The 21,807-nt window shown below is 40.0% G+C and overlaps 1 protein-coding gene across 2 annotated transcripts in view; it reads left to right on the top strand.

Moving 5' to 3' along the window:
- sik2b (salt-inducible kinase 2b) overlaps nt 1-21,807 on the top strand; it is a 90,043-nt gene that overhangs the window by 6,250 nt on the left and 61,986 nt on the right. For both annotated transcript variants that reach the window (XM_061680886.1, XM_061680887.1), the window contains exons 2-3: nt 2,984-3,100; nt 10,462-10,525. In XM_061680886.1, the coding sequence (XP_061536870.1) occupies nt 2,984-3,100; nt 10,462-10,525 (181 nt within the window). The remainder of the gene's footprint in view (nt 1-2,983; nt 3,101-10,461; nt 10,526-21,807) is intronic.

A 21,807-nucleotide genomic window follows, 5' to 3' on the forward strand; every position in this document is an offset into this window, starting at 1 on the left:
TATGAGTACGGAAGGTTGTTTGTTTCTGTGCGCCCTGCGATTGGCTGGCAACCAGTTCAGGGTGTACCCCGTCTCCTGCCCGATGACAGCTGGGATAGGCTCCAGCACGCCCGCGACCCTAGTGAGGAGAAGCGGCTCAGAAAATGGATAAACATAAGCTGAATGCTTTTTCCTCAAGTGAATATATGCAAGGTTCTTTATGACTTGATGCCTTCAAGACCAGGCTTGGATTTCCACCCTTCAAAGATACTGTTGCTGCTCATGTGATAATTTTGAGTCACCAAAAAATCATTACTACACATATAGAGTACTATAAGCTCAAGATCAGTGTAGTCCTTTTTAGGCTCCAAAGCAAGCATGAAGTTTAAAATTTCTGCAATTATATTGTTTTGTAGTGGGTAATTTCCCCCCATGTCCCCATTGAGTGATAGTTTCAAAACATTTTCTTATCTGACAGTATTTTACATTAAATTAATGGTAAATGGACTGCACTTATATCGCGCTTTATCGACACCATCACAGTGCCCAAAGCGCTTTACAAAACCTCACATTCACCCATTCACACACACATTCATACACTAATGGGCAGCTGCTGCCATGCAAGCCGCTGCCAGCAAATTAAGGTTTAGTGTCTTGCCCAAGGACACTTCGACACGGGGACAGTCGGGTCGGGATTAAAACCAGCGACCCTTCCGTCACTGGACAACTCGCTCTACCAACTGAGCCACAACCGTAATTTTTTCTTCACCCATCCAACAAAGTACAAAAAACAACTTTAAACAGAACAACTTCTGTTGTGAGTTTAAGTTGTTGACAGATCACTAAGAGGCACTAAAATAACAGAAAACAGTAGATTTTGTTAATTATGAAATCAAGAACATGATTCAGAAAAAAACATTGCAAATTGTAATTGTTCATGACTAACACAAGAATCAGAATCATCTTTATTTGCCAAGTATGTCCAAAAAACACACAAGGAATTTGTCTCTGGTAGTTGGAGCCGCTCTAGTACGACAACAGACAGTCAATTGCCAAAGAACACTTTTGAGACATAAAAGAGATTGACAAAAACAGTCACTGAGCAGTAAAGGGTTGCTAGTTATCTGGTAATGCCGGTACACATAGTTTTTTTTGTTTTTTTGACAATTGTGCAAAAAGATACAGAGTCCTCTCGCACTTAGATCAGTTTGAATGACTAATATAGCAATAGTCCGTTGCATTGTAGTTAATACATTGTAGTTTTCTAAGTGATAGATGGAACACAGTGGATTTTAATTATAAATATCCTAAACACAACTACAGCACAGTTGATGTGTGAATGTATCATATTCAGTGGGGAAACGTACCAGACAATATTCAAATTTAAGATATCTAAAAGGAGTAATTTCTCTATGGTGTTTTGCTTCCTCAAATGAACATGCTCACCAATAAAATGCTAATAAAAAGAATGGGCGGTATTTTTTATTGGTTGACCCTTTGGTATGGAAACATTGTGAAGCAGCAAGATGTGTAATATTATTCTGCTTCTCTGCCATGGACAAACTAGCTATTACAGTGATAATTTCTCTTGACCAATAGTGTTTGTGCTGTGGTCCAGGCACACGTGCACAGCAGCACAATGACTTGTGTGTTTTCTCAAAACAGTGGCGTTTCTTTCAGCATCGTACATGAAGGATTGCTGTGAGCGGAACTGGCCTGTCCTGTTGTTTACTCGTGCAACTTGACTCACAGACATTGAGAACACTGAAGATCACATTGACAAAATAGTGTTTATGGGAGCCATGAAGGGGAGACGTTCAAATCTTGGGCCGTATTTGTACATCGAGCAAAGTTGGCATTTGCTCCAGCTGAACTTTGACCGGTTTATTCTCAACAAAAGTGGATTGTACATGAAGATGTCATGATTGTATTACTAGCTCCTGTTGGTCGGACGTTATCGAAATGTAATTTGTTTTACCGCTTGGTGAGGTTTTTTTGGTCAGGTGTGTCATTCAAGTTCAACTGCAACCAAATCAGTTGAATGTCTCCAAAAAATGGTTTGGTTGTGGTGTGAAAACAATCTTTCTTTTGTGGTTAGCATGTCAAAAACTTGATTACTTACATGCTTTCTCATTTATGAGGAATGGACTTCTATCCTTTAACTGCCTACATTGGTACTGAGTGTATGGTTATGAGGATACGACCACATGAGAAGCTTGGTCATATTGCTTTCGTTTCCTTAAAAAGTATTTTTTTTTTTTTTATCCACTTTCGTGATAATTACGCCACATTACACTCCCACTCGATCGCTGCTCAGCCATGAGATGTTTTGAAAAAAGGCGCGTCTCTTTGTTCACAGGGAGCAAGCTATGCTATGCCAAGCTCTCCAAAGAAGCTTCACCATACACAGAGACGAGTTTAACCTGGCATGAAGATTTAGGGACATATTCTCCCGTTTGTGCATAAGTCTCTTTTTTTACGCGCCTGGTTTACGCACCCTCAAGGTGCGTGGATTCTCCAGGAATTACTTCTGCCACACCGCCAGTGCATACCCAGCTAGTTTGCACCTAACTGCTTGAGAGGGGTGACTGATTGAAGTCTGGAGGAATGCCATTGAAATCCACCTGGAAAACGTCACACTCCAAATTAAGTTCATTATCGCCGCATTGCTGATAACGTGTCCACCGCTTCATTCAGAAGTGATACTGTGCTCATGACTGCATGCATCGGTCCCAGTGATTCGCCGTCACTGGCATGTTGTATGTTTTGATTTCTGACATTAGTTTGGTTTTTGACATTAGTTTGTCAAAAATTAAATCGTTAGTGTGTCACTAAAGCAGGAGTATGTATTTACATATATATATGTATATGTATATATATGTATGTATATATATATGTGTGTGTGTGTATATATGTGTGTGTGTGTGTGTATATATATATATCAAAATGTAATACTTTATTAGTTATTATTGATTCCAATAAATAACTTGTCACCACTTCACAGGTGGCTATCAAGATCATTGACAAAACCCAACTGGATGCAGTCAACCTTGAGAAGATCTACAGAGAAGTTCAGATCATGAAAATGCTGGACCATCCGCACATCATCAAGCTCTACCAGGTGACTTGCTCCACACTCAATAAACTTGGCTCTTTGCTTTTTCATAAACGCTTTTGTCAGGTTTGTTTCTTATCATTTCTTCATTAATTAATATTTGTTCACTAGCGTATGGATCCCTTGCATGAACCTGCGTTTCACAATTAAGATTTATTCATTAGTCACTGAGAAATTAAAGGTCCCCTTCCATCATTGTTTTACATTTATTTTTTATTATCTTTAAGGTCCTTTTATTGGGTTTGGATGATCATTTTGGTTAGAAATGCTCAAAATTTCCTTTCTCAAACTATTGTAGTTGTTCTTTTTTGCCTTGTATTTGAGACGTTCAGATTTCTCATTAATATGAGACGTAAATGAGCTTTGCTCTGATTGGCTCGCTCATCTTCCCCATTTAAATTTGGAAAAGAGCTTGGCTCTTATTGGTCCTTACCACGGCATCTGCTAGCATAGAAGCTTGGAGCGGCCAAGCATTCACAGAGATGTCATAGCCTTCGATGCTACGTTCAGACTCACATCGCGCACAAAAGTTTGATCACGAGAGTTATTTATACACCGTAGGGGGTTTACATGGAGGCTTCTACTCTGATTATAATTTGTTTTGAGGCCCAAACTGAATGAAAATGCTCCTTGAATTACGTCAAATTACTATGACTGAAGTATTGTTGTTATTATTGCTCCATTTACACAACAGCGAAATTATCAAAGGATTCTTATCTGACTAAACGAGCCATTTGCAGTTTCACAATACAAACATGCAACGTACGTGTGTGTGTGTGTGTGTTCTTACTTACGACTTGTACACCTTTGAGAGACTAAACTTTGTTTATGGAGCACTTGAAAAAACAATCACAGGTATAATAACAAAATGCTGTACACAAATTGAATTGGGGTTACGAAACACAAACAATAAAAATAATCATGACGAGCATATACAGTCACCTCCAAAAGTATTGGAACAGCAAGGTCAATTTCTTTGTTTTTGTTGCAAACTGAAGACATCTGTGTTTCAGATCAAAAGGTGAATATGACACAAAAGTTCAGAACTGCAGCTTTTATTTCATGGTATTTACATCGAGATGTGTTAAGAAGCTCAAGATAGAGCACCTTTTGTTTGAAGCCAACCACTTTTCAAATGAGCAAAAGTATTCTTTAAAAAAAAAAAAAAAATTTCTCAGGTGTTGCCTTTTAGATTGCTTGCTTAAATATTAGATTTTTGGCTTTGGATTCCACCTGTGAAAACTGCATTTTCTGTGAAGCAAACATGAAGACCAGAGAGCTGTTTATGGGAGAAAAGCAAACCATTTTGAAGCTGAGAGAAGAGGGAAAATCGATCAGAGCTATTGCACAAACATCGGGCATAGCCAATACAACAATTTGGAATGTCCTGAAAAAGAAACTTCTGGTGTACTGAGCAACAGACATCGAACAAGTCGGCCATGTGTATCAACAGCAGTTGATGACAGAAACATTGTGAGAGCTGTGAAGAAACACCCAAAGTGGGCAGGGGTGAAAGTATCACAGTCCACTATTCGTAGAATACTTTGAGAGAAGAAATATACAGGCCATACCAGAGGATGCAAACCACTCATCATAAAAAGAATCGGAAGGCCAGATTGGATTTTGCAAAGAAGTACAGAGATGAGCCAAAAACATTTCGGAACAAAGTTTTGTGGACTGATTAGACCAAGATTAACCTCTACCAAAGTGATGGAAAGGCAAAAGTACGGAGAAAGAAAGGGGCTGCTTATGAGCCAAAACACACAAGCTGATATTTGAAGCATGGTAAAGCTAATGTCATGGCTTGGGCTTGCATGGCTGCTTCTGGAACGGACTCTCTTTATTGATGATATAACTCATGATGGTAGCAGCAAAATGAATTCTGAAGTCTAGAAAACCATTTGTCTGACAAAATACAGACAAATGCATCCAAATTTTACCGAAACTTTAGAGCATGATTCGACAGAACGGCAGCATGTTTACATCCAACCGTTCGTGCTAGCAGTAGCTTGCTAGGCTACATAACGTTTTGTTGCCTGCTTGTGACGTATCTTATTAAAAGTAAGTGAACATACCTCAAGCAAGCCTTAAACGAACGACCTCTCCTGTCCCGACCACCGGTGACCACCAACACACGTTTTTCCCCCATTTTGTTTTTATAATACAGTCGGCGCGAGCCAGTCTTGTTGTCGTCGCCACGGTAACGAGTGTATCCGGTCGCATTTGAGTTGACAAGATAAACCCCACTGATCGTGAAAAACGGGATGTGGTGGTATCGGAATAGATTTTATTGCAGTAGTCTGACATTGTGTATTCGTGAAAGAGCAATTTTGCCTTGTTGTCTGATCTGGGCATTACGTGTTGTCTGTCTCAGACGTGTTGTCTGTTCCACGCCGCCGACATGTTTTTAAAATTTTTATTTCATTTTTTTTTTTAAATAACTTTATTGGCCGTCAGATATTTACAGGTCTACGTCAAAAGACACGTGACAAGGCTAAAAATAAACTAGCTTTTGGATTCAAATATACTGTGCACGATGGCGACGCGGAGTAAATGTCTTTTGCGGTCATTGATGGGATCGGCGAATTACGACATTAAAGCCGATCAGCATAAAATGCTAATTATCGGCTGATACCGACAAGGCTGATAAAATCGGTGTTAAAATAAAAGGCTGAGTAATATTGCTGAACTTAACAGGATAATTGGCGGAACACTGCAGTGTTGGCTTGAAGTCTTTAAAAAGTCAAATGTTTTGATGAAATTTCCAGCTCAAAGTACCAGCAACTATTGAATATACCCATTACACAACCCCACGTCATCACACATTTAAAGAATGAGGTTATTTTCCCGTCAGATGGCGTCCTAGTAGCTTGAAACAGACGGACACCGGAAACTATTACGCTGCCTAATCTTTCTGCCGGAAATGTGTAATGTGTTGCCATGCATATGAACTTCTACTCGATTAATGAGTAATACAAAATCATTAGAATACTGAATTCTAAATGTATTCAATAGCACAGTCCTGTTGATTCTCTGTGTATTTCCCCTGCCAGCAATGCACGCTGAAATATATATATATATTTATAATATATATATAATAATATATATATATATAATAATATATAATATATATATATTATATATATAATATAATATATAATATATTTTTTTTTTTTTTTGCTTAGAAAATATATATAACACCAGAAAGCTCTTCACATGGTGTGTGTACTCTGCTTAGTAATGTACAGCTTTGTGATTTGTTTCTTCTTAATAATGTTTTTACTTTTTTTATTCTATACAGTATTTTTAAGCATGTCGATAAAAATAAGGTACATATAACTTAATTATGGTGCTTGAACAGATTAATTGCATTTCTGTTCTTTTCAATGGGAAACACTACCTCGGTTTGTGAATGTTTCCTTTCTTGAACGGAGTCACGGAATGGATTAAATTCGTAAACGGAGGTTCCACTGTATTTGCATTGTTAATTTTAGAAATTCCGGCCGACTGGTTAGCACATCTCCCTCACGGTTCTGGGAACCGGGGTTCAAATCTTGGCCCCGCCTGTGTGGAGTTTGCATGTTCTCCCCGTGCCTGGGTGGGTTTTCTCCGGGCACTCCGGTTTCCTCCCACATCCCAAAAACGTGCAGGCTAATTGGTAACTCTAAATTACCCGTAGGTGTGAATGTGAGTGCGAATGATTGTTTATTTCTATGTGCCCTGCGATTGGCTGGCGACCGGTTCAGGGTGCACCCTGCCTACCGCCCGAAGATAGCTCGGATAGGATCCAGCAGCCCGCGACCCGCGTGAGGAGGAGCGGATAAGAAAATGGATGGATGGATTTGAGAAATTCCGCGAACTGCAGTGTTTTATAGACATCGTGTCACCTCTGAAAAGGAAAAACATCTTGCAAGTTAAGCATCGTTTTGCATTTCCTAATGGAGCAAGTTTCCACTCAAGTGTCATGGCTGTTGCATTTGGTTGTAGTGTTGTACCGATACCAGTACTGAACCGAGGTACTGTGGTGTATTTTGACGTAAAGAAATAGCAAGGTACCAGTTATTTATCGTACCATTATTTAAAAACCAAAACAGTACAGGCCAGTACACAAAAAGCTGACGGTCAGCAAATAACTGCCTGTCTGCCCACAAGTTAGAAATTCCTTTAAGTGTGGCGGGAGGGTTCTCTCTCTGTGTTGTGTGTGTGTGTGTGTGTGTGTGTGTGTGTGTGTGTGTGTCTGTGTGTGTGTGTGCGCGCGAGTGCGAGTGTGCAACTATGCCAGGCTGGAGGAGAAAATGGCAAACTGTTTTGGTTGCTAAAGTGCATGATGCATTTCTCTGATTGGTCAGATTTCGAGTGCTGTTATTGCATCAATCATTGGCTCTCTTTTTCCTCATGCTAATTTGGTGCTCTATATGCCACAAGTGGTGCACCTCACGGTAGCACTTATGCACATTCATTGCGCATGTACACATATGCATCCCCTCCTGCAAAATGTGGCTCCTCATGGAGGATGAGGCCCTACCCACAGTGCGTGCTTTGCATTGAGGGAGGGGCGGCGCTGAGAATACTGCATACTAAAAGCTTATATCGTGTAAGTAATGCAATGTGTATATAACTATAAATAAATATTCATTGGGGAAAAATTAGACAACCCTTGTTTCTTCAGTTGTTAATTTTTAATGGCTGGTACAGTTAAAAGTTACATTTATAGAGAGAAATATAATGATGACATGGAAAATGCCTCATAAGAGTTTAAGACCTGATATCTCGCGATTTTCCATGTTTTTCTTGATAACAAACCATCCATCCATCCATTATCTACACCGCTCATCCTCACTAGGGTCGCGGGTATGCTGGAGCCTATCCCAGCTCACTGCGGGCAGGAGGCGGGGTACACCCTGAACTGGTTGCCAGCCAATCGCAGGGCACATATAAACAAACAAACAATAATTCACACTCATTCATAGCTACAGACAATTTAGGGTCTTCAATTAACCTACCGTGCATGTTTTTGGGATGTGGGAGGAAACCGGAGTACATGGAGAAAACCCACGCAGGCACGGGGAGAACATGCAAACTCCACACAGGCGGGGCCGGGATTTGAACCCCGGTGCTCAGAACTGTGAGCCAGATGTGCTACCCAGTCGGCCGCCGATAACAAACCAAGTCATATTTAGTAATACAATTACGCTTATGTCCTCTTCAGGTGGTATGCTTTTAGTGGCACCAGGTATGAAAATGAATAAGAAATTGTAGAAACAAGGGGAGGCTAATCATTTTTTGCATGACTGCATACAAGTGTATCATACGTATATTGTGTATAATTTTATACACGCACACATTTGTTATATGATAATGCAGACATCGATCTAATTGTTTTGTAGGAAATGACTGTTAAGAATGAGCTAATTCCTTTATTAGATTATTTTCAAGATTATCCTAATGATTTGAATTAATTGGAGGTATATAAGTATTTGAAGTTGTTTTGTCAGTTTTCATTCCACTGCTTTTACTAATGTTTTAGATTTTTGCCGTGGTATCGTTTCGGTAGCGGTGGATTTTGGTATTGTGACACCACTATTTGGTTGACAAACTACCTTGCCAGCAATGCACTAAATTCACCTGTCTAACACAATAGCATCAACATGCTGGCAATATCAGGGAAATTATGTAAGCATCTGGGTCCTATTTTGTGTAGACACAGTAGATAAGTGTTCATTATCATTACACAACCGTGTGGCGATGTTCCAGCTTTCTGCAGTGTTATTTTGGTTTGTCATTTTTCTCCAAAGGCATATCCATCCAATCGGTCTGGGTCAATTAGTGATTTCCTCTCCAGTCTCAAACTGACCTTGGCCTTGTGGCCCAGTGGGACGCCTGAGCCAGTAAAGAGAGGCACACAGACACACACACAATGGATCCCACACTTGATTGTCATATGTTGCATGGCCTCTTTTTGGGGTATACCCAGTTTTGCATTTATTATACATTATAAGGAGAATAGTATTGTGAAGAATGTTCAATACTGTACATCGACCTGAAGTGAAAATGTGACTAAATATGGAGGTGAGCTCTTATCACGTGTACTTGGCATGAGCCTAAAATTAAATTAACAATCACATTAGAATGCATAAAAAATATTTTTTCCATTCATAGAGTTGACCCTGTAGTGTACTCTATATGTAGTTTTTTTTTTTAAATTATGCACCATTAGCCTCATGTCCTGACAATCAACCCAAGATGTAAAGATTTAGATGGCTTGCATACCTTGCATTATCTCGACTCGGCACTGGACAAGATTGATTGCAAATTATGATTTAAAAAAAAAAAAAGAAATTCTGTGTGTGAAGCATTCCAATGGTAAGTCTCGGTTTATAGATCATAATTGGAGAAGGGCCTCGTAGCATGCTTGACATAAAAGCGTTGCATCGTTTTGCAGTGTCTGGAATTTCAACTATGAATCCTCCACTTGTACTGCATCTTATGACATGACACATTATTGCCGAATGTTATTTTCCCACATACCATGTTGTCACAACATTAAGTTGTGTTTACTGCAGGGCAGAGCTAATATCGTATAGTTACTGGTATGGGCTGTTGGGGAGAATGTAGCCATTTAACATTCAAATAAATATTGAATTACAAACAAATCTGGTGTGTTAGATTATGTAATGAATAGCACCAATATGCTCTGGGACTGCAAGTATCAATCAGAAACATTGGCATTAGTGAATATGAATCTTAGTCCTTGTCCCCTTGTTGAATTAAATAAAAAGTGAAATAATAGCCTCAAATACAAGACAGTTATCAACAGAATGATGTCCAAAAATCTGCCTCTCCAGTTGATTCTCCATTCTTGTGCTTGTTACTTAATCGTAGCCTGATAATAGCCAGAGAAGACCTCAAACTAAAATGTGTTATGAAACGATGCTCCCATTCTTGCAAGAAACATTTTCTCACTCAATTAATTGGTAAGTGTAACAGATGGAAAATTGATCATCATCAAAAAGAGTGGGATTTCTAGTGTGAACGTCTGGCTCGGTGTGTCTGATTCACCCTCCCCTCTCCACATTTAATTCTGTTTGATCTCCTGAATGTTTCTGCTTCTAAATCGGGTCTCCTCCTCCCACACACTGCCACATTGAACAAGCACTGTGATGGTTTTTCCGAGTCCCATTCAAATATCTACCCATCCACCTCAATTGTCTTGCACTGTCATATCACTGCATTTATTGATTCGCTTAACTCCTTGTGTATGCATTGCTTAGGCTATTTCAGGGATCATTTCTTTGCGTTAAAAATATTTGTGCTCTTTTTGCTTTCTGTGTATTTGCATTCAATACTCTGCCCTCTGCTCCTCTTAGGTGATGGAGACAAAGAACATGCTTTACCTGGTCACAGAGTATGCCAAGAATGGAGAGATCTTTGGTGAGTGATCTTTTCAAATGCATTGTTACCTCAACTTATTTGTCCCACCCAGCTCTGTTTCACCAAATACCATCCCTGTTGGCGTCATTGTTAAGGTTTCCAACAAAGAAGTATCCGCATTTTAGCTTGATTCCAAGCCTCGCACTGTTCCCGGACCTTGATCTCAGTGGTCATATGATAGAAATTCAAGCCCAATGTCCTGATCCGGTAGTCATCGTGTGCTGCTTGGAATTGCTGTGTGCAATATGCTAACAGCATTTATTGGCATTTAAAATAGCGTCTGGGGAACGTTGGTGGACACCCATTTTCAGGTCTCTCCAGAGATGCTCAATTGGTTTTAAGTTAGGGCCCTGGCTGGGCCATTCAAGAACAGTCACAGAGTTGTTCTGAAGCCACTCCTTCGTTATTGTAGCTGTGTGCTTAGGGTCATTGTCCTGTTGGAAGGTGAACCTTCGGCCCAGTCTGAGGTCCTGAGCACTCTGGTTTCGTGCAGGATATCCCTGTACTTGGCCGCATTCATCTTTCCTTCGATTGCAACCAGTCGTCCTCTCCCTGCAGCTGAAAAACACCCACACAGCATGATGCTACCACCACCCTGCTTCACTGTATTGGACAGGTGATGAGCAGTGCCTGGTTTTCTCCACACATACCGCTTAGAATTAAGGCCAAAAAGTTCTATCTTGGTCTCATCAGACCAAATAATCTTATTATTTTGACGTGATTGAGTACAGCATGCGGACGTAAAGGGGGGAAGGGTGCGCGTGACAGAGGACGCTAAAGGCACGCCCCCAGTAGGTTTATAGTGCCGGTATGTGCATTGTGCAAAACATCGGTTTGGCTAAGGACCCCCGAAAATGGCACCTACGAAGAGACACGCTTACGAAGTTGTCACTTACGCGGAGGAACATGGGAATCGAGCAGCCGCGAGAGAATTCAAGATCAACAAATCCATGGTTCGCAATTGGAGGAAGTGGAAAAAGAGCTTTGCCAAGTCAAGAACACGAAGCTGAGTTTCCGCGGAAACAGGGTGAGGTTGCCCGAGTTGGAAGACCAACCCGAGCAATGGATTAATGAGCCGGGAGAAGCGTCTCTACAGTCACCATTCGACTGAGGGCAATAACGCTTGCAGAAGAAATGAAAATCGAACATTTTTAAGGAGGTCCGTCTTAGTGCTTTCGTTTTATGAAATGGGCGCCATCTATCCATCCGGGCCAGGACTACCGTGGCGCAGCAACCTCCGGCAGATTACAAGGAAAAGATGGCCATCTTCCGCTCCTACTGCAGTAAAAAGATTGCCGACAAGCACATCCAGCCCAACCAACATGGACGAGGTGCCGCTCACTTTCGAGATTCCGGTGAACCACACTGTAGAGAAGAAGGAGACCACCACGGTAACGATACGCACAACGGGGCACAAGAAGTCGGCTTTTACTGTTGTGCTTGGTTGCCATGGTAATGGACAGAAACTGCCACCTATGGTGATTTATTTTTAAGAGGAAGACGCTGCCTAAAGAAAAGTTTCCAGCCGAAGTCATCGTTAAGGCCAATCAAAAGGGCTGAATGGACGAGGAGAAAATGAGAAAGTGGCTGAGTGAGGTGTACGTAAAGAGACCGGATGTTTTTTTTCCACGAGTCACCGCCGTCCCTGTTGATCTGTGACTCATCTCACAGCCGCTGTGAAAAACCAAGTGCAACTAAGACTGGGAGGCAACGCCGGGCGAGTTACGCCACCATATGTGAATGGATTGTGGATGCTTGGGGGTATCTGCTTTGACTGTTGTCCGAGCTTTCGCGCCAACGAGACTGACTGTGACAATGACGAGAGGGAACCCGGCGTGTTTGATGGAGAATTTGCCCAGCTGTTCATTTCGGATACAGAAGATGAGGACTTTGATGGATTTGTGGATGAGGATTGATCAAAAAAATAAGTGAGTACATTGTTAAATACTTCAATAAAGTACAACCGAACTCAGTTTTGATCCCGCTGCCTTTTTAAAAACATTGTTTTAGCGTGCATGCATACTACCGTATGTTTTAAGCTAGCTTCTGTTTTACCATGCCTGCGCCCAATAATACGCTGCGCCTTATGTATGTGTTAAATACAGAAATAGACCCCATAACTGAGACTGCGCCTTTTAGTACGGTGCGCCCTGTGGTCGTGAAAATACTGTACTTTGTAATGTGAATTAGTGGGACTAAATTATGGTTTTATGTAACAAGGATTGAAGGAGCGTGTTTTCTCGCTAAATGTAGCTAACGCAAGCTGCCAACGAGTTACCTTCGTCGTCGGACTTCGTTAGACTTCGTCAATCTTCATCCGAGGAAGCTCGCCTGGCTATCCAAAAGGGAGTTCATTCTCTGACGGTTCCGGATCCCACTTATTCAAATCCTGGTCAGCAGACGATCAACCAGCAAGCGGCCAAGAACATCTCGCCATATGTATGGGCCAGCATGCTGGAACAAAGCGATCGGCTCGGAGCATCATCCTTTATTCCCCGCATAATCTAAGGCGTCATTCCTGTCGGTCGCCCCCTGCATCTTCTTCTTCTGAGGGAGGGACATTCACCTCAAGGCATTGTCGCCCTCTACAGGGTGCCAATATTCATTGCAGTTATCCAGAGGCTTGTCGATCACACAAACTGCATACGACCCTCCCCCACCCATCCCCGTTAAAAAACGGTATTGACGTCTTTAGACAGCATTAGCAGGGAATAGATGGATTCCTAATGACGTCTTTGGATGGCATTGGCAGGGAATGAGTTAAAAAAAAAATGGTGGTGTTTTTATGGGGACTGGTACAGATTAATTTGCATTTCCATTCATTTTGATTCGGAAATGTGTTTTCAGATAAGAGCATGATCACAGAACAAATTGAAATATTATCTCAAGGCACCACTGTATGAGATTCTTCTCCTATTGTTTGATATGCCTTTTCCATGAAAACTAACACAAATGCATTTTAGTGTCTTCAGAGTTCCTTTTTTGGGTGTTTTTACAAACAGTCCTTATTTGTCACACAAGCTGTCTTTACCATTAATGCCACTGCAAAGAGCCTCATTATGTTGTTGCAATACAGCAGAGGGATCTGTGAGCTTGAAGTGTAGGATGAGGCAGCCATTTTGCTTTCACACAATAGCAGAAAGCACAATAAATGGTTATTTCTAAGAGATGAATGAATATTTATGAATTTGTGAAAGTGTCGGAACTACCATAATTTCTCGTGTATAATACGCATTCCCCCCCCCGCCCCCCAAAATAGTCAAAAGTCAGTGGTGCGCATTATACATAGGTATAGGGGAAAATGGGAAAAAAAACGTTCCCATTTTATAAATGTATGCCGCCATCTAAGAGGTTATGAGAGGTGTACACTTTCATTCTCATATGCCACCGCCACCTAGCATGTTATAAAAAAGGTGTAGCCTACACTTTTATTCCAATATGACAGTGGTACGTAGGACTGCATATATGTACATATTAAAATATGTACATATATGCAGTCATTAAAATAAAATTAAGTGTATTTCCCTGGCAGTTCATATTTTCTTTAAAGAATTGTACACATTTTACAAATTCTGCTTGGTTAATCAAACATATGAGCACAACTGTGTGTTTTCTTATTTACTAAATAAAAGTAGGGCTGTGAACTTTCAAAATAAGAGCAAGTAAATAAAGTAGTTCGCGTTCAAATAAAGTGCTTCACTTCAGAATAATTCTTTGGGGAAAAAACTAACAAAATACGGTTAATACTTCGTTTTGATCATATGGGTAGAAGAAAAATCATGCATTGTAAAAATGCATTATACATGGGTAGAAGGGTTTTCCAGAACTTTGAGGTCAACTTTGGGGGTGCGTATTATACATGGGTGCGCATTATACACAAGAAATTACGGTAAACGTTAAAACCCGTTATTGATCAAATGATATGATAATGACCCATATAAGCATTATACTGAAACATTATAATGCTACTGTACAGTTTTGTTTTTTTTAGAAAACTGTCAAGAGTGTTTGATGCACCACTTTAATGCCTCGCACAAATAAAACCACTTGTGGAAAAAGGGAACATAAATAGATCTGTCTAGGTAGGTCTGTTGAGACCAGATGATGTGCAGTGTGATATCTCCAACACAGCAAACGGGTGCCAGAAAAGTTTTTTAAATTTAATTATTATTATTATTTTTTTAAGTAGTTTTGTAAGTAGTTGCATCAAACATTGTAGGACCTTATTCTTATATTCTTATGCAATCCTTCAGATTGTCTGATGACCCTTCAGGCTATTGAGACAATCAAATACAAGGCTCGAAATATTTGTTTTTTCTGAGGAGCAGTTTTGCTAATCATTTCTTCATTTGAGGAGCAACTTTATAATTTTGAGGTGCAATATTTTGCAGGTTAATTGCACGAACCCAAAGCAAGGGGTTTTATCAAATAATAAAAACTGAAAAGGTGAACGCTCTGCGGCATTTCATTTCCCCATTCAGGCCACACGAGTTGCCAGCTGCCATTTTCACCCTACAATCTCAAAAACATGAGGAAAAACTTGTTGCTTGAATGGTATTATTTTTAAATGAACAATTAAAACACAAAATTGACTTTTGTCCTTAATGTGCAAACAAAAACATGCTCCACAGTAAGACAGGAACGATGGTGAAAGGATGTTAACTTTGCATCCGAGCAGCTCTGGCTGACTTTTAACAAAATATTTTATCTAGTCTAGTATTATAAAACAAAATGAATTCCATCTTATGATGGTGTGAACGTACAGTGTTTTAAATAAAGCATTTTGATACAAATAATTTTCCAAACAATATCGTATCTTTCGGATGGAAATCTTGTGTGGCCTGTTGTTTTTTTGTGGCCTGTTACTTTTACAACTTATTAACAAATCTAAAGTGTTGACAATAGCCTGAGAGCAAATCTATTAACTCCCTTGGGCACTTCAACTTCACCTCTTGACGGCACAGGAGCCTTATGGCATTATGTCACCTCAGGATTGAATGTCTGTGTTTTTCTTAGACAAAAACGAGTGAAAATAGTTATATCATATGAGTAGGCCTGGTTTGTTAAAAATCTGTTGCTGTAATGCTTTGTTGAAAAAGGAAGCCCATGAGCCACAAAGGTAATTTTGTGTGGAGATTCATTTCTGCCTGTGTATAATGCCTACACCCCATGTATGAGAGCTGTACACTTTCATTCTAATATGCTAGCGCCACCGAGAGGCTAGGAAAAAGGTGTAGCCTACACTTTCATTCCAATATGACAGGGCTACATATGACTGCATAATACGTACACTTGTGCTCAAAAGTTTACATACTCTGGCAGAATTTGTAAAATATTGTTTTTTTAGGCTTTACACAATCAGGATTTTTGGGGCCGATCACAGATCAGTGAGTTTAAAAAAAAACGATATCCGATCACAAGATGGAGGAATGTCTATTTAAATGGCCTGTTCTTTTACTGTATATACTTAATTGCTCAAACAATTATATTTACAATCAATCTTTGTTCTTCTATGTATGCCAGTGAGGCATAGTGACACACAGAACAAATTAATGGTCTTCTATTAGATGGCAGGAAGTAAAAACAGTAATTAATGTATCCACTTTTTATGATATTTTTGTTTGTTGGTGTGGCATGAGATTTTTCAATTGTAAAATATGTTCCTTGCCTCCACGAGGTTGGAAATCACTGCTCTTGTCAGATCGTGTATTCTAATCAGGTCAGGTCAAACCAACATTACAACGTGACAGAAATAATGGGTGCTAACTTAGTGTAATTAAATTACTTTATTTTAATTAAATGACTTCATCCACAACCAAAACTTTAGAGCATGATTCGACAGAACGGCGGCATGTTTACGTCCAACCGTTCGTGATACCGCTGGCTTGCTAGGCTACATAACATTTTATTGCCTGCTTGCGAGCCGTATCGTATTAAAAGTACATGAACATACCTCAAGCAAGTCCTTAAACGAACATCCTCTCCTGTCCTGAGCACCGGTGACAACCAACACACGTTTTTCCCCATTTTGTCCTTATAATGCAAAGTCGGCGCGCTCCACTCTTGTTGTCATCGCCACGGTGGTAACGAGTGTATCCAGTCGCATTTGAGTTGACAAGATAAAGCCCAATAATCATAAAAAATGGGATGCGGTGGTATCGGAATAAAAGATTTTATTGCAGTACTCTGACATAGTGCAATCGTGAGAGAGCAATTTTGTCTTGTAGTCTGATCCGGGCATTACGTGTTGTCTGTCTCAGACGTGTTGTCTGTTCCATACCGTTGACATTTTTTATTTATTTATTTTATAAATAACTTCGTTGGCCGTCAGATATTTACAGTACTACGTCAAAAGACACGCGACAAGGCAAAAAATAAACTAGCCTTTGGATTCAAATATAATGTGCACGTTGTCACGTCATTGATCGGATAATTATGACATTAAAGCCGATCAGCATAAAATGCTAAATATCATCCGATACCGATCAGCCGATAAAAACTGGTGTAAAGTCTAGTTGTTGTTTTTTTTTTTTAAATACAACTGATGAGTAAACAACAACCATCATTAATTTCTTTATGGTTCTGTTTTGTTTGATGATAATGCTTTTCTGAAATGCTTGACAGTTTAATTTTAATCCCATTAAAATAAAACTAAATGTGTTTCGCCTGGCCCTTCATGTTTTCTTTAAAGAATTGTACCCATCTTACAGATTCTGCCGGGGTAATCAAAAATATGAGCACAACTGTGTGTTTTCTCATTCACTAAATAAAAGTAGGGCTGTGAATTTCAAAATAAGAGCAAGTAAATAAGAAGTATTACAAGTTCAAATAAAGTGCTTAACTTCAGAATAATTATTTGAAAAAATGAACAAAATACATATATTTCATTTTGATCATATGGGTAGAAGCAAAATCATGCATTGTAAAAATGCATTATACATGGGTAGAAGGGTTTTCCAGAATTTAGAAGTCAACCTTGGGGGTGCGCATTATACACGAGAAATTACAGTAAATGCTAAAAACCATTGGTACAAAACTACAACCCACCGTTTAACTTGTTAGCTGCCTCAATGTTGGCATAAACTTATTTTATTGTTTCACTCACCCAATTTGACTTGACTTAAGTGCGCACGGTGTTGGCTCACGCTCTGAGCGGGACGGGGGCGCGTCAGACTGTCGCTCTCTCGCTCTCTCTCTCGTCCTCTTCCTTCCCTGTCGGGTCTGCGCACAGTCAGCAAATTCAGTGATTACGGCTCCTCGCAACGCAGATTTGATTGGCTGAAAGGGTAGTGGAACTCGCATGTGATTGGTCGGTACAGTTCATGACTACCGTAAAGCATGTAATATGTTACACCGCTTAAAATAGAAGCACCCCGTATGTCTTCAATCATAACCTTCCTTTTTTTGGCCATGGTGTGGGTCCGTTTCAGGCCGGTCAGATGCGGACTGCGAGTTAGTGACCTTTTTTTTTTAAATGATGTCGCCACAATCGACAAGCCAGAGGGAGCTGCTTAGCTCCTTAGCACACGAGCTAGTTAGCTTGCGGGCTAGCGAAAGTAATCAATAGTTAACTTTCCCTAAAATATCCCAGTGGTTTGCATCTACGGAGCCTAAGACGTTCCGGCAACGGCTTGCTGCGTTGTGAGTGGCACGCAGGGTTTTGCCACAACAATGAAAATTTATCGAGTCCAGAAAAAAAGTCTCATGTCCATTGTATTTGTGGAATGGAACGATAACCTGCCCAACTCTTCCTCTGATTTGCTAGCACCAAGACAGGACTCGTACTTTTAGTGGATAATGATTAGCTGAAGCACTTTTGCAACACACACATATACAGTATACATAGGTTAGTAATGCTGTCCATCTGTGGACGCAGATTCACCATGCTTTATGCGTCACTGATCATTTTTGTGCGTCTCAGATGTGGGACGCACATCAAATTAGATCCCTGTACACATATATAATATGCATGGTCATGCTGTACCTCCCCAAAAATTGTACGACCAACTGAAAAAGTAGGTCGCATCAGTGCTACCAGTGCAAAGGTTAGTGTAGAGCCCAGCCGTGACATGCTAGACCAACTTTAACGGTGGGGTGTTTTTTTATTTTTTACATCCTGAAACGTAGTGATTTTGGGGATGCGAGGATTCTGCCCGACAGCGAAGATATACAGAATGGACCGAGTAAAGGAGAAGGAAAATTACCCCCAAATTTATTTGCCACATTGTTGGTTTGTTTTAATTGTCTCCTGCCTGCCATCAAAAATATCCATCATTATCAATATAAATATTTGTGTTAATAAAACTTTCCATGTTGGACTGTTTGCAATCCTTCGCCAATACTGACTAGTTGAAAAGTATTTGACGCATTCTGCCCCAAAAAAAACATGCATGCTTCTTTTTGCGTTTGAAATAAAACTGCAGTTTGCAACATTTTTAAACAGGGAAATATTGTGGCACAAAACATTGACATGGACTATAAGAGTCTGGACCCAGTGGAATGGCATGACAAGATCAATTCGATCTGATGTGACCTACCTGTAAACAGATCATGATCCACATATTAGCCTCACGTATTAGGCAGTCTGAGAATGTATGAAGCCTAAATCCAGACACGGTTGGCCTGAGATGGATGGATTTCTCAAGTCAACGTAATGGTCGTGTGTGTCTTTGAGGCCAGTGTTCCACTTGTGATGTTGACTCAGCAACTGCCACTCCTGCTCATGTGACCAACAGAGAGCTGGGTAGCAGAGAGTAAGAAAACAAAAAAATAATTATAATAAAAAGAGAAGGCTAAGATGATGCACAAAGAAAGTAATCATACGTGCATGCATGTACAGCTGACACTGTGTCTCTCTTAAATCACCAGGATTTATAAAACCATTGTGTCCTGATTCCTCTGACCCCTTTGCCCTGATTGCACAATGGAATATCGTTATGCAAGAGCTAGTATATATGCCATCAGTTGCAGTAGTCGCTGCTTTGACTCAGCAGATATAGACTACATTGAAAATGTTTTATTACATTGTTTTTCCTATCATAAAGACAATCCAATCATGTGCAGTCGAACATCAGAGGTCAGTTTGTTCATATTGCAATTTTTCCCAACAGAAATAATGTAGTTTGAATTGATCCACCTTACAGTCAGTAAGTCTGGATCATAAATACATTACTTAACTGTGATGTGACTGTTGCGACCACGTACATCGCGATGACGATGTTCAAACAAAATATCGTGGAGCTCTACTTTGGACTCTACTGTCTTGCTTTCTTTGGCCGTGTCACCGTAGCTAACTCTCCCTAGCAAGATTGGTCTCATTGTTTATCACTCTGTTCACTGCTTGACGACCTGACACAGAAGATATGTCGATAAAAGCATATGGATAATTGTTCATTGGCTGCAGAGAGCTGCAATTAGTTATATACTCCAAAGCGATTACTTGGAAGGGGAAAACCTGTTGTTTGGGCTTCAAATACAGTGGAAGCTCGCGTCGCGAACGTCTGTTTACGAACAATTCGGGTTCCGTACAAAATTTTCGCAAAAAAAAAACGTACCTCTAGTTACGTATTATTTGCGAACAGTCTTGGTATGGAAGAACTGAAGGATCTATGTTGTGCTTCTCATGCTGCATGATGATCATTGACTCATAATGTTTGGATGTAAGGTGAAAACGATTTGTTTGCTCCGTGGTGTATGGCGGAAATCTGTTCGAGGCACAAGTTCCGCCTCCACATCCTCAATCATTCAACCCCAAATTTGATAGCGTTTATGATTGATGTTAAAAAAAAGTCTTGAAGTCATTTTATTTTTGTCCAAAAACACTATTTACAGTATGTATATTAATCGGATTGTAGAGTCTTTTTAATTAAAACAACAAACAGTTAATGTTGGCGTAATCACTTCTAAAATCGCTCTACATGGAGGCGTTCCTAGGCGGAAATTCCGCACATACGCAAATTCAGCCAATAAGATGTGAACAGCAACCGCCACATTATGAATGTAGACTGGAGGAGGTTGCGCTGTCATCGTGCGGACTTTTTTATAAAAAAGTAATCAAAGGGCTAAACAGTCAGAATGGCACCCAAGATAAAAAGGGAAACTGCTAAAGATAGTGTTATTAAGTATTTTTCATAGATGAGGAGAAAGATATATTCATTGTGCAACCCTCGTTGACTGTGCGTCACGCAATGCCACTAAAAAGGTAGGCACTCTATCTTTGTTGTTGTTTTTTGCTCTTGATTAGACTGATAAAAATGGAAAAGTGGTCGCTGGTGAAAGCGTGAGCTAGGCAATAAAAAAAATAATAATCTAGCAAATTGGCAAACAGAGCATTTAATCTTTTAAATGATAATGTGATGTCCTACTTTGATTTTATTTTTATTTATTTGTTTCTTTCTGAACAGAAAAAAAAGTTTCCCTGGATCGGTTTGTTGTGCCAAAATCAACCAATGAATGAGAAAAGAAACAGACAAAAGAAAACAAAAACACCTGAATCCGTATTTCCCAGTGTTATTTTTGAACAAGGCTCTTCTTCAAGGAGCTGTAGTCCTCCTCCCCTCTGCCTCCTTGGTTAAAGTTGATGAACAATAAACTTATATTTTAGTGTTTTATTTATTTAAAATAGTGTGTATTCACTTATTTCTACATTGCACTATATTTATTTTTAACCACACACTGATTAAAAAAGTAAGTATAATTTAATTTCGGTGGTGGAATGGATTAATTGCTTTCCCATTAATTTCACTGGGGAACATTACCTTGGGTTAAGTATGTTTCGAAGTGCAAACGGGTTCACGGAACCAATTAAGTTTGTAACCCAAGGTTCCACTGCATATCTTTTGTGACACCAGTCCTGGGGCCTCTCTTACACAACTTGTATATGAAAGCAGAGTTTGGCACAAGAAGTTGAAAATGGCTGTCTTTATTCTTGCCCAAGGGCTGGGTTGACACCCTCTGTTTACTGATGTGGCTTTGTGTTTGCCACTCCTCAAATACTGCAAAACCACTGGACAGATCAAACCTGGAAATTGGGTCAAATGCAAAGCAGTAGTCCAGTGAGTGTAAGCTCAATGGAAAAAGAAAGCAGAAGGGAATAGAGAAGTGTGTGGAGATGCCCATTTGAATTTGGAAGGTGGTGAGGAAATGTAGGGCATGCATATTTAAGAAAGCACTACTGTTGTGATGAGGGGAGCGTTGAAGTTGACAGAGAGCTTGTTCACTTACACAGATCTCTCGTTTGCCTGATGGGAAAGGAAGAAGACATTGTTGCCTTCAAAGAAATC

Source organism: Phycodurus eques, chromosome 7 (genome assembly GCF_024500275.1).
Source record: "Phycodurus eques isolate BA_2022a chromosome 7, UOR_Pequ_1.1, whole genome shotgun sequence".
In the NCBI taxonomy this organism is placed as follows: Eukaryota; Metazoa; Chordata; class Actinopteri; order Syngnathiformes; family Syngnathidae; genus Phycodurus; species Phycodurus eques.